This window comes from Lepisosteus oculatus, chromosome 11, assembly GCF_040954835.1.
Source record: "Lepisosteus oculatus isolate fLepOcu1 chromosome 11, fLepOcu1.hap2, whole genome shotgun sequence".
Classification (NCBI taxonomy): Eukaryota; Metazoa; Chordata; class Actinopteri; order Semionotiformes; family Lepisosteidae; genus Lepisosteus; species Lepisosteus oculatus.
The window spans coordinates 30,287,177-30,304,234 of record NC_090706.1 but is presented as its reverse complement, the minus strand read 5'-3'; the positions used below and the strand labels follow the sequence as shown (position 1 = coordinate 30,304,234).

At 36.5% G+C, this 17,058-nt stretch overlaps 1 protein-coding gene across 6 annotated transcripts in view; it reads right to left on the bottom strand.

Annotated features, from left to right (window-relative positions):
• Nucleotides 1-16,848, bottom strand: part of gria1a (glutamate receptor, ionotropic, AMPA 1a) — an 81,189-nt gene extending 64,341 nt beyond the window's left edge. For 4 of the 6 annotated variants that reach the window (XM_006631709.3, XM_015349396.2, XM_015349394.2 and 1 more), the window contains exons 1-2: nt 16,369-16,847; nt 15,991-16,125 (exon numbers count right to left, since the gene is read on the bottom strand). In XM_006631709.3, the coding sequence (XP_006631772.1) occupies nt 15,991-16,125; nt 16,369-16,450 (217 nt within the window). In that variant the 5' untranslated portion in view covers nt 16,451-16,847. Of the gene's footprint in view, nt 1-15,990; nt 16,126-16,368 lie in introns of all 6 variants that reach the window. The other 2 variants (XM_015349392.2, XM_015349395.2) reach the window with 1 other exon arrangement.
• Between the last annotated feature and the right edge of the window lie 210 nt (nt 16,849-17,058).

The window sequence follows — 17,058 nt, the reverse complement described above, 5'->3', positions numbered from 1 at the left end:
AAAATATAAACCAAATGATCTATTTTTATTTTTACATTCCAGCTGAGGAACTGAAACTGCACTAGAGCAGGGAGGAAATACATACAGTACACCACTAACTGGCTAATGGTTTAAGTGGTCTGACAGGCGTAATTGAACAGGAATAGTGTCATTCTCATCCAGTGATTTCCATTGCTATATCTTCTTAAATTTAAATGCCAGCTTAAGCTGACATAGTGATGGGTCTTTTCTGTGTTATTCACACTTTAGGAGGGAAGGAGAAAAACACAGGTGCAATGCAATTGTCATTGACTCTTAATGATATAGCAGAATAAGCAGAACACAACCTATAATCTTGAGATTTTTTTGGATCACATTGTGATTGTACATCACAGATTTAATTTATTGTCGTTCATTAGCTGCAGTATAATTAAACAGGATATTTTACTTCAGAACTATTCCAGTGTTTTAGAATTTCATGGCATTATTTATGATGTTTTTGTTGTTATTATTAATTTATACATTTCCTATAATGTCATTCCAAGATTGTGTTTCTTTTGTTATAAAAGTCTCCAAAGTCTGTAGAATTTCTGAAGAGAAATTGTAGAATTGTCTCAACAGAAATTGGAAAATTGCTACTGAAATCTGTTAGTCAAAATGCTGGTACATTAATAACATCTTGATCAAAATCAGAATAAAGCAAAAACACAAATATGTTTATTTAGGGCTAACAATGTACTGTATTATTTTCTGTGGTAAAATTGTCTTCATCAAAATTATAATTGTAGTAATACTAGAGCAAACTTCTAATTCAGAGAAAACACAGAAATCACAAGTTGTCTAAAAGATGTGTAAAGAAAGGTTAATCAATGCAACTAAACTTTGCTTTCAGATGTTTAATTGAGGTTATTATTAGCGGCTGGATCTCACACTGCAATGTTTTTTTTTTATGGTCCACTCTGCTATATTTAAGAGCGGGAACTTCCTGTAAAGCCAAAATATCTGCCATCTGTTTTCCCTTTTTAGTGATTTTGTGCTGGTATTTCCTTTGCCCTCTTCATTCCGCCTGGTTTTTGCGGTGGAACTCGCAGCCCGGTATTTACTAAACAGATTGAAATTCCAGTCTGTTCTCTGACCTCTGCCCAAGTCACAGTGTGAAGCGCACTTTCATGCCGCGAGAGGAAGACAGACAGATGAAAATAATCCAAACACTGGGCTCGACTGGAGGTCAGGACGTAAGCAGTTCGCCGATTGTCCGTGTAGAACATTGAAATGGAGTGAGGTGCAGGCGACCGATCAGGCTAACCTGATTCAGGCAGTAGAGAAATTGCATCAATCTCCAGGCCTAGCGGTCTTTAATCTGAGGCGCTTCACCTTTTATTAGCAATTAGACCATTTATGCAGATCGATCTATGTTGTCCTGCCTCAAAGATTTTTCATTTTCTCTGGTGTTGGATCATGGGGGTCAGAGTCAACAAGCCTCCCTAACTATGCAATTTCTGCAGTCCAACAGTAAATGACTTCAGCAACAGCTGTCTTTCTTGGCAATATTATTCTCCCTTACCATTTCCGTTTCTGATCTGTTCTCTGAGAGGAGCATCCTGTACCAACATGACTGCGCCAGCCATTTACTTTCTCTGCATGATACTGACTCACTTTCAAGCCTACTGGAATTCCTGTTAAATGTTTTGATTGTGTATCGAGAAACGTTTGTATCTGTGATATTTCTTGTGCCAGGGGTATCACGTCCAATCACAAACCGAGACTAATTTACAGTTTACCTCTTCTTCTGTGCAATGTCAAATCCAATAGTTCATCTAGTGTAGCATGGCCTCTGAGACTAATTGAGTTAATACTGAAATAACTTCCAGCATCAATATAAAATGACCGATGGTATAATACGATACTCAGGATAGCAAAACAGTTCTGATTGGGGCTTTAAGTGCAATTAAATTACTCAAGAAGAAAGTGAATTAATCAAACTTAAAACTGTGAAACAAGCAATTACAACAATGAACCCCATCTGCAAAGACATTAAATCCTACCTGCTGTCAGGATGATGTATAACATAATAGGTGTTTGTTTTAGTTTAGACAACTGCATTTAGCACAGTCAGGAATTGATTTTTCACTTCTTCACTTTTTTTACTTGGGGCTTCTTCAAACATACTACTGTATATAGTAGACTGCTGTGTCACAAAGTGTGGAATGATTTTGGGGTGCAGAGATTTGAAATCCCGTTTTCAATGAAATTCTGCTTTCACCTTTGTGTCCTTATGTCCCTGTACTATAAATTAAAATATTTATACAGAGACAAAGGTTGTCAATTTCCGATTTTATAAATATGAATCCTTGGAAATTTTCCTAGACCCCAGGTGGTCTTTAAAGTCATTTTCCTGATGCATGCTGATGTAAGCTAATCTGTTTCATGAATTGAAGTCATTTGCATATTACACAGAACACTAAACTCAACTGCGGACTGTATTTCACATTCTAAATTGCCTGCATACTCCCTTGAGAATCCAGCTACCCATGGGAACCATATTGCATTATTTAACATACTGTTCGGGGGTTTTTGAATCAACAAAGACTATGCTCAGTCCATTTCATGGTGTCTGAACTGGATCCGCAGTGGGACTTCGGGTCAACCAAGGAAAAAGATCACATTTAATGGAGCATTCGACTAAATACACATAACATGCTTGGGCTCACATGTGCAATAGACAGTCATCCTCCATGCAAACACATTTATTGGTCTAACAATTCCAATAAATAAAGTAGAGAACGCAGAGATGTGTTGATATTACTGCTGAAAAGAAAAGATCCAAAAAGACAAAATAGAACTCAAAGTTTCTACGGCTACCCACAAATATAATTTCTGTACTGTAGGTACAAAACCACTTGACTGAGATAGTTAGATAAGATTGCCAAAAGGGGGGGGGGGGTATTTGAACTTCCAATATCTATTTTGTTAGGCAGTAGTTTAAAACCACAAAATGATTATTTGTCTTTCTAATTGTGACTCAAAACACAGATTTCCCAGTCAAGAGACAGTCCTTGTCAGATTTTAAAAAAGCTTTTACAGTTTGTGCAGATCCTGTGACGGTAAAATTGTCTTTATTTGTTTACTGATCATTGCAGTATTGTGGTGTGCAATTACATTATGGAATTTATTCTATTGTCAATTTTTAGATAAGATTTTACATTTCTGTTGTTTTTATAACTTTTTCCACGGCCTTTTTATGGAGTTTATAACAAAAGTTCGGGAGGGATGACAACAACCAAGCTCAATCGGACTCAGCTGTCAGTAATTAGCAATCACTCCGACAATCCATACCTCTCCCAAACGCTATAAATACCTACGAGATCCCTATCTCTCTCTTGCACCCGTTCTCCACCTCTGCAACTGCCCCTTGGTCACCCTGCATGGGGGTCCTGGTCTTCTTGTCCTCTGGCCAGGAGGCCAGCCCTCAGCCAAGCAGGTTAAGCCACAATTTCGCTTTGGGTGTTTGTCATTCCTCATGACCTACACATTTTTTATTAATTTGACAATTAGCTACATTTGTCAATTTCCCATTTTATTTATCATTATTTTGTAACATTACCTATCACTTTATAATCTCAGAATACTGTATAATATCAGAAATTACCTTTCATAAAGAGTCCAGGTCTGTTAAAAAGACCAGATTATCTTCTGTAGCCTGTATTCCTGCCTAGTTTTATACACAGTACAATAACTCTTTCTATTTCAGTTACAGCAAAGTTTCCTACAATGTGTTTCCTTCTTTTTAGGAAATATGTGAATGAGGTCCTGGAATCACTTAACTGATAACAATAAAACAAGCTAGAGGAGCAGAATCTTGTTACAACAGAACCCTCTTGTTCAGAACCTTTCTTACAAAGTCCTACTGCAATTGAAAAATATTTTAAAATAACTGAAATTACTTCTATTCACATAACTGAAATTAATTCTATTTTGGCCCCAAAATGAAACAGTTTACCACTCCATTACCATAATATGCTGCTAAGTTGTTTTTTTGCACACATTGTGTATGCCAACAAAAGTGCAAAAATACAGTTTCAAAAAGAAACACCTAATCTCCTACTGTATATGTCCATGTAGTGAGTAAGGAGAATTATGACGCTTCAACATTAATACCCATTTCACTCACCTACTGTATTACAAATCATGTGTAGACCAGCTGTGACTATCTCAACATGGATCATAACAAATGTGTTTTAGCTCCTTTTCCACTAACTCTCCTCTCAGAATAAGAAATTACTGAGTGCAGAATTTCATTATTGTTGCCTTCTTGTCACAATTAATTTCAATTTTAAGCCCCATTTCCACAACAGTTTACAATGACCATAGTAGTCAGACTTGGGCACTTACTTATTTTCATACTGACCTCTACTGACTGTCCTGACACATACAGATAAGCTTTTGGCACTTTAAACTTGTTAGTACAACATTACTGTCATGTTATAGTGGCAAAGGATTTATAAATGAGGTAAATGCCTTTATGGTGGTTTAACAGGGTGATATGGATGTCTGTTTTTATGAATAACCTCCATTTTGTTGACAAAAGGTAATGTAAAAGACCTATCATTTTCCACATCAGAGATTTATACATTGAATTAAAGGTTCTGTGGTGGGATTTATGTACAAAATTGAAAAGGATACATATATTATAAGCGGAGAAAGTGATAAAAGTGTTATTTTCCACTCTTTGTTGGCAAGCCTAATCTCTATGACCTTGCTGGCCAACTAAGATTAAACTGATCGAAAAAACACCTCAGAGCAAGTCCTGAAATCATGGCAGTCATGGTTATCAGTTCAGTGATAGTGAGTTTCTGTGCAGCAGAATTATCAAACTGAAGCTTAATGAAAAAAGTATGAAAGCCTGATTAAAGGTTTTTTCAGCAATCTATGCCTAGAAAAAGCTGCCTTCGAGAATGTTCATATTATCTACAATGTTCTCACAAGTTCACTGCAAGTTACTTGAAAGAAAACAGTCAATGAGAAAACGTATAGCAAACTTATAGTTTCTGTCTTAGACAAGATAGCAGAACATGCATTAATCGTATGCAAATCAGTCCCCAAATTGACTTACTGTAGCTGCTGACTAAGGACCAGGAGAGGACTCGTTTTGAGCAATCATAAGATAGTATTAATACGCCAAAAGCCAAATGGAACAACTGTGTAGGCTGCCTCCCCACTTCCATCCGAAATCCTATCAATATCCTCAGTGAGCCCTGCTCAGTATCGGGCAGAAACAATGAAACACCCTTGAACTTACTGGCACAGTTAAAATGATATTTTAGAACGTCCTGTTGACCACTAAATGGAGCAGTGAGTCACTCCCCTTGCTAATACAATGTGTTCAATTTTTTCCTGATTTAAGAGCCCGACGTTTCATGTTTATTAATAGTTTGGGTTGAACCGGAGCTCAATAACAGATGGAGATTTGCTTACAAGATGTCCAAGGCTAAATTAAGCCAGTTTGACAAGGGACTTGAAACCTTTGGATGCCCCTGCAGCGTCTGGAGAGGGCCCTGGTGAGTCTCTTAAGCCTGTTGCAGCCTTCTTCGTCTGTTGTTGTGTCTCTGCTTTGTGCCCCATTATCTCTCTCCTGTTCTCAGTCCACCACCTGCCCATTAGGAACACAATCTCTTAAGATCTGGGCTCGGCTTAAGCCACAGACTGGGTTTCAGTCCACCTGGATATTTTCTGCCCTTATAGCAAAATACCCTTTTATGCTAATTGAATACTGGTTTCCTGCTTGTTTATCCATTTCCCATTGTGAACCGTACAAATAAACAGAACCGCACTCCATTTGTTTTTTTTTAAACTTGTGGTGTGTGTTCCAAGACCTACTGTATGTGAATAGAGGACATGAAAATTAGACCTGACACAGTCCATGGAAAACAAAAACCTGCAGCTTTGTTTCCCTAAAAAACAGTGATTGACAATGCAAAAAAACCTGAGAAACTTTGTTTTTCATTTCACCCAAATGATAGGTGCTTAACAGCCGAAAGGAAGAACACATTGCATTGCAAGCTCAGTAGATTTCTGAGACAAATCAGCACCTGAAGTTTTCCAATAAATGATCTCAACTGCTAAAATTTGCAGAGTGAAGAAATTCAAAGACTCAGGTGGATGACACTGCAAAGGTAGTCCTGACAACCAAAACATGTCATGATTAATGAGAAAAAAATATTTTCCATTTCTTATTTAGGGAAGGTGAGATAACTGTTAAAAAACATTCCTTAATAATATTTTAAAAATTGTGACTCATTTACCACAGAACAATGTTGTGTTTACATTTATTGGTAATTAGTCACATAATTCACAGTCTTAGGCAGTCAACTTTGCAATGTTTTAGTCCAGCTCCTCTACAACACGACACAAGTCTTCCATCGTGTAATAATGCTGTATGTACAGAAGCTCGAAAACATACATTCCAAATTGCTTCTTGCCTATCACTGCACATGACAAATGAGCCCAATCTTAATTGCCTGATTTCCAATTGGAAATCCATATCTATAAGTAATATATTCATGCACTAATAACAATTAACTTTTATTTTGCCAGTGTACGGATCTCATGTCTCTGTCATCAAAGTAATGCTGTACCTCTAGTCCACTACAGGCAATAAGAGTCACTGTGAAGCTGTACTTTGGTGCCCATGTCCCTCAGTAATTCATTAAAGGAAAAATTCCTTCGGCAAATGTATTTTAACTGAAAGAGGAGAATAATACTGAAGGCGGCTCTACATGAAGATGGCTATAGAAGAACAATCAGGCAGAGAAACAGTGAATGTGTTTTCTCCATCAGATTTTATTGCAGCTATAATTATTACAGTACAGTATAGATAGACAAGAACAGACATTTCAGCAGTTTATCTAGACAGAACTAGCTCACTAAATTTTGGTTACATTTTCTCAGAAACGTCCTGCAACAAATGACATCTAATTGGTTAAACCTTGTGTACAACATAAATACCTCCTTTTCTTTTTCAGTCTATTTGCACGCTGCTGTTCGATCTATTGTATGAACTGTCCATATTGAGCATCAAAAGTAAATGATTAATTATCACTTATTACTGCAACAAATTCACAACATTATTATCAGCACTGGCATTTTATTGCATAGAGGTGACATTAAATGAAGGTAAATTCATTATGCCGATTAACATTTATCATCAGCAGGGTGTCTACTGTTGAGGAGGTTTCAGGAGAGTAGCATGTGTGGCCACAGCTGGGAACAGTACCAGTCTGTGCATCTGCAATGCTGTACATGCTTTGCATTAAGCTGCAGATTCTCTCTTGGAGGATTGTGTCTCATTCCTCTCATAGAGCCCAGACAATCAAGCGTCAAGCTCGTGCTCAACAGGGCTCTGATACACAGGGCATTCTCATCTTGAACAGAAGCCATTGCTACTGTATATGAGCTGTGTGAGGACATGTGGGGTCCTGCTGAAATGGTGTTGTACTGTACCTGGGCCTGTAGGAAGGACAGGAAGTGAGATCCCAGGACTGGATCAATGTACTGTACAGTAGCACCATGTAGTTAGGCTGCTATGAATCACTACAACGACAAGTTCAGTAGAGTACAGACCTCCACACTTGGGTCTGTTGTACAATTAACAATTAACATACCATTCTTCATGTCTGCAGCATACCTGTTGGTGTCCAGCAGGATGCTTTACACACAGACCTGGATTTATCACTAAAGATGACTTGGCCCCAGTGCTGGCTAGCCTACCCTGAGCAGTTTCTCCAATATACCTGGAATTACTCTCTTCAGGCAGAGAATACATCTTTGTTCCTGTGTTTTTATTTATCGATTTTCACCAGGCTTGACAATCACCTCATCACTTCTGCCCTAATCAGTTTTCATCATTTAAGTTAAGCCGTACGTGGGCATCACAGTGTATTAAGCCATGAATAATGAATTAGATAGTGATTTTAACAACAAAAACTATCAACCAAAATCTGTACACTGAATTGTACTACAAACATGCTGTGCAAGGCTTTACAGGAATATTTCTTTAGATTCTCAATCTACAGTATGTATAGCATACACAGATACTTACAAATGTATGAAGATATATACTCTACTACTGTACTTACATGCTACAGGTATATACAGTATGAGAGGAACTAAAATGCAACAAGTATTGTCAGTATTCACATATTACAGCAATTTAGTATAAAATAAATGTGAGTACAGTACTGTAAATGAAGTACATGAATTTTGAAATTAATTCAACAGCACTGATGAACCATAATTTATTTCAGATACAAGGTGCATAAATCAGATATCTTTGTCTTCATACATGGTGTATTTAGTTTTACTCCCCATTCAATACTGTAAGCTTTAAACCATAGCTCATCTAAAATGTGGCTATCCAACAACAGCAAGCACACTGACAATTAGTTGTTTCTTACAATGTTCCAAGGCCTGCTAATTATCTGAAAATAAGCTCTGGGCTAGCTGGCACAGATCCCCCCCTCAGACTCACACACCGACCACCACTCTAATTATCATCTTATTAATCACTTGACAGACTAATCGCTAAGTCTCTATATGGCATCCCTGGGATAAATTAGAAATGTCAAAAAAATTGCTGTCAACTTAGACTGTATACATTCAGAATGTCACGAAAATGAATAATGCCTCTGTCATTAAGGTAGTGCTCCACTAATGCTCGAAAAGCTAAATGATGCCCTTGAAGTTACATGACAATGTTCGCTCCCTGTGCTCAAATCCTACCTTAAGAGCGATCATAAAATATCTACTGCCATTCAAACAGTCCCTTTGTAGCATTTTGGAATATTCTGTGGTGTAGTGATGTAGAATAATGCTCATCAGGGACAAAACAAAGACCACCAGAAGATTACATCTTGTCATTACATCTAAGATTATATCTTAGTGATATGTAAGCTTAAATAGTTGGGAGATTTCTGTATCCAGAACAGTAACCTGTTGTATGATATACAGTATACTTTCATTTGCAGTGTGGAAAAAAAAGCCAGTTGTCTATGGTCAGTGAAGAGTGCTGTGGTTGGCAAATTCTTTATTTTTTCCTCCATTCCCAATGCTAAATTAATCCCTGCTGAAACATATCATTCACACACCTTTTCACAGCACAATATCAATATTTAAAAGCTAGCTTCTCTCCAGGAAACCTGTCTTGCTCTCACTAAATGCTGTCAATTCCCTCACGCTGAAAAATAATTTTAAATATAATGTCTTTTCCCAGGACTGTAATAAATATTTATAAATCAAACTCCAGAGACTAATGATTTAAGCTATAAGATAATAAATAATAGATTAAATGCTTTCGATTAAGCAGGATGACAAAAAAAACATGCACAAATCTGCACGCTAGCAAAAATTATCACAAGCTTCACCTGCCCAAAAAGGCCACTGTATAATATATGATAAAAATATAAAACAGTTTTAAAAGAGAAGGGAAAAAGATAAACAGATTTTGTAAATTGCATAATATACAGTACTAGATTATTAACTGTAATCGTGGTATAAAAGATGCCATATTTTTTGTGACAATCAACATGAAGACATCAGTTATGCTTTTCCAATAAACTACAAGATACCGTGCAAATGTTCCAAAGTAATTCAGGATTTTGGTCATTCGGGAACTCTGCACACATTGACCACCATATTGAATAAACAGTAGGTCCTAGCTTTCAATAACGTCCACCCTGTTTTCGGTTCAGTTTTTTTCAGTGGTGATGCACTGTTCATCATCAACACTGTAATTTAAAACTCAGATCACTTCTGACCTGATCCTAAAGAGACCTCCCAGTGATGAAAGACAAATGCAACGACCTCCCGTGTAGAATTCATTTCATTAATCACTGCATATTATTAGTCCTGATCCAGGCTGATTGTCATGATTAGTCTAGCTTCACTCAACCAGAGTGCTGTCAGTTCAAGTGTTTAGGGGCTACATTTACTTCAGGTACACTAAACGGCTTTTGTTTATTTCCAGCTGTACAGTCCTAGTAACTCTGGGTCTCTAAGACTTTTTAAACCACTTAAAAGTAGAACGAAAAATAAACATAATACACAAGATAATCGAAGGTGATTCAAATTTGAGCATTATTTTTGTTCAACTAATGTATTTATTATAATAGGCACAGGCATGGCATAAAGTAAATGTAGTATTGTGGGATCCACAAAAGAAATGTATAGAAAGGCAGAGGTAGGCAGAAGTACAAAATACAGTTTGTAGGGGGAAAAACTATTCAAAAGAAAAACTGCACCGCTCTTTCCCCCCACAAAACTGTATCTGTAACATTGTGAAAAGGGTAGAATGACTGTTATGTGTTCCTACATACTGTATACTGTACAGTAGCTCTTCCATTAACAATTAAATTGTGAATTGGAATAGAAAACACTAATAGCTGCACACTACAGAACATTCTCAAGCCCTGCTGTTTAGCAGTAGATGTCTTTGAGAAATAGTCATAAAGGCCTTAAAATCTAGTGGGACAAGGTTAGTGATGTTTGTTTATGTGTTAGAGACCAGTGATCGACCATATTACTAAGGTAACTATCTCTTGACAACACACGGCATTTGTTTAAAAGCCAGAAATGCAATACAATTGTATTAAGATTTCTTTTTTGTTTTACTTGCATATCAAGAGAATAGTAAGCTGGAAATTATTCAATTTCTGACTGTAACAAAGTATTTTCCCCTTCTTTTTAATTACAGTATGTTCAATAGTAGATTATGTTAATGTATTTTTGGTGCTTGAGGATATTGTAACTGATATTCATGTTTACTTAAAAGCTACCATGCTATCTCCATTTAGTGGTGAATGTAAAGCCTGAAAATCAAGTTTAGAAAGGATAAAATTTAATGAAACTTCAGAGGGAAGGATCAAGTTCAGAGTGATTTCTATTTAGAACAGTCTCTTGCTTCTTTTCAATGGCACACACTTCTTATTTGACTACACAAATAATTATTTTTAAAACTCTTTTGAGAAGGTTTAATTTTTGGATTACAGCAAATATAACAGGAAAAAAATAGCAAATATATTTTCCTCAAGATTTCTGACAAACTGAAAGTATACACACTCGTGCACATATTGTTTAAATGGGCCTTCAGGTTTCTTGTTAGTAGTTGTATTACACTTGCAGGGGTTTGAAAAGCAACTCCAATCAAGGGAAAAGTCCTGTAGTGCTCAGCCGTGTCTAATATGCCAAAACTAGACTAGGACATCATAAAAGCATATCAAGCAATTCTCTGTTGAAACGGATATCATCATGGTGCTTGTATAGTGTTTTCCAAACACTTTTATTATTGAGGAGCTAAATGTAGAAGTTAAATATGTGGGACTCATTCCAATTCCAGTTGCATCACTTTAATGATAGAATATTATGGCACAGTATTGGTACTGCAGGAGTAAGTACTGTACATTCGTACTTTTTAAAGGTAGGAACGAGTCTCTCCCATCTTAAGTGTATGGTTCTTCCTGTATAAATTCCACGCATTTAGAGCAAATGCTAGTTTAATGCTGAGGAACTACATCCCTTTCAATAAAACAAGTCATTTCCTAGTCTTAAAACAATTCTTTTTTCTGTATTTTCAATTCTGCATCCTAACTGTCCTCTATGAAAAATTTAAGCTGGGGCTAGACATAAAACTAGTTCTAAAAAATAATTGTGACATCAGTATTAAGCACATAAACAATAACTTACAGAAAGAACTTTATTCATATCTTTAACCTCTGAAAATGCAACCCATCTAATAATTCTTCAAATCCCTTATACTGTATTCCCTCATCCTCATCTCATTTTGGGGATCACTTTGTGAGCAAATCTATTGTCTCAGAACATTAAGTTCAAAGTGATTATCCTATGTCATTTCCCATGACACTCTACATTTTGAAAATGTTCTTAATAAAGACTTAATTTCAGTGAATACTCTGTTACTAAAATGTAACATTACTGCAAAAACAACATAATATTCACAGTAGCACACGTGTACAAACTATCTTTACCATTTATCTCCATGAACTGCTTTCCCTGTTACCTGATCAATCAACTCCTTGTTCCAGGAGACAATTACCTGATGGCAGCTTAAAGATTATTTAAGCTAATTTTTAAGACAACCAGCTAAATAACAGGCAAGATATTGCTCTTTTATTAAGTCATGAGTGTACAATGCAGCATAACAAATGCAAGAGCACTGAACCGTTTCAACATCCAAACTTATAATACTCATGGAGTAATCTGTTCAGTGTATTTCACACGAGGTGAAAGGTTTAAAATTAAACTCTTCATTAAATATATTAGAACAGTCCACAAATCTCTTGTGCAAAACACAGATTTGGAATTCATATTTTATTCAATACTACAGTACATTTACATGTTATTATTTTTCTGCAGATGTTATTTTAGTTCCCTTAAGTTCTTGTATTTCTCAAAAGAAGGCTCAGTAATTGGCACTTGAGTGCAACTTACTATACACAAACACATATACAGTACATGAACAAATCATAATGATATAAACCTTCATAGGCATCCCATCTTACAGTAGGTGTACAGTATGTGGTGCCAATTTCTTCTCATACAGCCAGTGAAAAGCAACAGATTTCCAGTCTACTGTCTGCAATTTTATTTCAGCAACCAATATTGCCATCTAATGGTATAACACCCACAAATAGAGCTGCTTTCACATGAACAAAGTACACAAATTCAGGCAAAAACAAATATTTAGAAATGAATATGTAGAATGGTTGCCAGAGACCTTTTAATCAAAATAAATGATTATTTCAGTAATTAAAACTACTGTAGTTCTTTCAACTATTTAAGCACATGCAACTTACAACCAAAATTCTTAAGGGGCATATTGGTGACTATCACTTACAAACCTATCCAATGAATTCTGACAGTGACATTTTGTGATGGTTTTAATCATCCTATAATTTGTAAACATGAACAAGAAGCCAAGAAATTGAAACACACAGCGTAGGCTGTTCAGGACTCTACTGGGTAAATAATAATCACATCCATCAGTAATAAATTCACAGCACGAAATGGGCAACTTTAACTAAGTTAAAAAAACTTAGTAGAAAAATACTTGAATGGCTTTGAAATGCAAAAACTACTGTTTGTATGGTTATAAATCACTACAGCATGGTTCATAAACGTCTTCCCAGAAAGACATTAGTGTTTAAGTATTGCTGCACATCTTTCAGTATAAACCACGGCATACTGTATTTTTACAATACATTAATACACAACAAATCCTGCAATGTTAATTCAATCAACTCTGACAGAGTCGGAAATAACACCAGATCATTCTTCTTAAGAAAGTCTGTGTTAGACTCTAATGGAACGATGCACTGTGTTGAACCACTGGTGAGTTTACACAAATTAGCATTTTAATTTAATTATCATTTTATCTAGATTATTGGACTAGAAATCTGAGTAATTTGTTACTACAGAGCAGGTAAGTGGGAGGTGAACTCCCTCATATTGTTCTGACACATCATGGCAGATTCTGATGATCGCAGGATTAGACTTAATGATTAGTTCACTTACTGTACAATTATTGGAAGCAGTTTTCCTCATATGCCTTGATACTGTAGTTCTTTGCACATATTTTATTTTAATGCGTCTTTGGATTAAGCTAAAAAAGCAGAACTCATCTTAATTTAGTTCTGAAATCAAATAGGGAATTAAAAATCCTAATATTCTTGATGTCTACTTAAATTCCTGAATGAAAATCTTGAAATCATGTCTCCGTATTACCCTCTACTGTGTTGTTCACATAGTATTCAAAATCTGATTCTGTTCAATTGGGTACTAACTATAAGTGCAATAAAGATTTAAAATATTAATGCAGTGACAATTCAGTGAAATTAGGTGATAAGATTGATCAGTTTTCTTACATTGGCTTGAAAGGCTTCATTCTACGGCTGAAACACAAGTTTGTACGGAATGCAGTGTAGCTGCATAACACAAACACGTCACTTTTCATTATGCATCTATCATTGACTGCAGTCACTTTGAATTTCACATTGGTACTTGCAGTTTCTAAGGATTCTCAGTGTGTGTATCCAGGTATTAGAATCTAACAACAACCTAGTGTTGAATCACACACAGAATCAGCCTGCACCCCATTGCAAAGCCTTTGATTCTAGAAGCTAACAAATCAGACGGACATTGTAAGCATTATCTCTTTTCACAAGCACATTTCTTCAGTGATGTTGCATAGACACTACACTACACAGTAGAATACTTAGTATTAACTGCACGCATTAAAGTTAATGAAGCAGCACAGTAAGTCTATGCTACAACAGGTACTCTGTTTCAGTTTATCTCTTTGCTGACCTGTATTAAGAGTGCACGTAATGGAGACAGAGGCTTTACTTTGGAAAACATTACCACACTAAGCCTTAAGGAAAGTATGTAAAGACCGTGGTTGCTGACTAGTACAATGCATTGACAAATAAGACAGATACCATACAGTATGCACTGTGCTTAAGTACTTCAACAATTATATTTAAAAATGATGCCGTTACAGTGAGTATATTGAACAATTCCATCTTCTCTTTAAGGAAAGACAACCAAGTGGAATAGCAATAATATTAGCTGGGAAGTCCATTACAGGGGTTACAACTGTCTGCCTAGAAGATTTAATCAGTTTTAAATCTTTCAATCAATTAACCATACAGTACGTGTTGCATTTAGTGTAGACGTAGCCATTTCTTATTACATAACATACATACAAGAGCCAAGATATTTGTACTTTCTTTGGATACATAAAGTAGGTAATATTAGTCACTTCATTGTAACTGAAGACAAGAAAAGGGAGACTTAAAATCCCTGCTTGATCACGTTTCAAGTGCAGCCTGCATACAAATTCATCTCCTCTTGTTCGTGCAAGAGTGTAGTACGGCAACGAAATTATACCAACATTATATAATGTATGAAAACCGCTTTTTCCGTTGTTTCCACTTTGTGGCAGAAGCCAAACGCATTTTAGCATATGATTGATGAGAACCTATTCAAAACCGATGGCTACTGTATGTTAAGACCCGAAAGCTTCTAACAGTATGAATTCATTGATCGGTCTTCCTTATCATGAACAATACACGTTGCCTACTTTCGCTGCCACTGGGGCATCACATTCGCTTTTTTAACAACGTGTCACACAAAGGAACATACAGCAAGTAACAATAAAAAAATAAGGCTGAATGTAGTGCGCCAAACATAAAAAGGTGAATTTTAGGATGCCACTTCTGCCACAGAAATAACCGAAGGCAAGATATCGTGGGCAGACTGCAATACAGTATTAAGACTGCAATACTATATTTCAGATCAGCAATGCGCTTCAGCGTCGAAATGATTGTTCTAGTACAAAGGGAATCATAGCTAAGTGCTAGAACTGTAATAAAATAGCCGTCAGAAGCGGAAGCAAATTGCATGCCAATCTACAGACAATTACGATTCGTTGCTGATCAATTTGCCCAAAGAAAAAAAGAACGCATTTTTATTCGAGCCAGCTACCGAGGTCTTTCAAACATACAGTACTGTAGGTATAGAGTCATATACTGCTTGACTGTAACAAAGGATACATTTTAGCTCAATTTACTAACAATCGCTATTAAAATATCTACTTCGCACTGGAAATAAATACACGAGCCTTTGAGAACACCTAGGCTTGCGGTTGTTTGAACACCCACGTCTGTAAGGTTTATAATTTCAGAAATGCAGTTTTTCAAACACTACCATCACACGCAGGTACGGTAGATTCACAGACCCAAAGCACTGCATTCCCCACCAAAAACCAAAAGGAGAGATCAATCGCAATTCTTGGTGGGCTGGGTGTTATAATACATCGAATTGAAATTGAAAAACAATTCAAGACCTGTTGGCCACTCCGATTAAAACTAACAAAACAGCTCAGACAACGAATTGTAGCATTTACCAACTTGGCGCATCTCGTCAAGCAGTTATACTTACAAGCGTATGTCATTGCAAAGCTATTCCCAATATGCACCATATCCACCTGGGGTACCAGTTTGGGGATGTCTTGATGATGCGATAGTGCAAATCGAAACACTTCATATTCGTGTGAATTTGTGGGAAACAATCCCCCTGAATAACAAAAAGGAAAATACAAAATGTTACAAGAGAGAAAAAAAAATCTCGATATCGATAACTTCGAACTAATTTGGAATAGCCCGTTTTTCATTACTCGTAACAAATATAAACATTTACTGTGTTCCCCTAAGCCTGCCTAATTTGTCAAAAAGTAAAAACGGCATAGGCATCAATACCACTTCCAATAAAGAAAAAAACAAAGATGTTAAAATCCGACATCACCATTTCTTTACTCACCTATATTGATATTACTTGGAAAACTTGAACCTAAACACACCCCCAGAAAGCTGGTGTAGAAGAGAGTAAAACTGCGCTGCATATTTCCTTTTGCATTGGCGAAGAAAAAGCTGAATTCCAACCATAGATAGATCTCTTTTTTTCGCTCTTCGGGTCTCGGTGTACTTACAATGCTGCCTAAACAGCAAATGACAGCAGGATTAGCTGAGCTCTCAGTGAAACCCTCTTCACTCTCGGTGAGCAGTTAATGCTAATATCCTTGGCTACTAAGAGCCGTGGCTGGGAGCCCTAACTGCGATTCCCAGAGGGAGAGATGATCGTGGGTGTCTATTATTTACAGGTGGGGGATCCCTTCACAATTGTTTTTCCTTCATAAACAATCTTTTGCCGTCTGTAACTTTCTGTGACATCTCTGTTAAAATAATCCTGTAAGAAATGCCACAGCACAGTATATGCTAACAAGCTGTTCGAGGATGAGAACACAGTGTTTTAACCCCTGCAGACCATACCATTTGCAATATGAATGACTGTAGTCCTCTTTTTTTTTCCTCGGGAATTGCATCTAAGAGCTGTCACTCAAGCAAATTTCCGTATTGGTCAAGAGAACACCGGAAAGGCAAAGTTTAAATTAGACTGGAGTGAATTTTGATTGAGGTAACCACATGGCCGTGAAGGAGGAAGTTGAGTTAA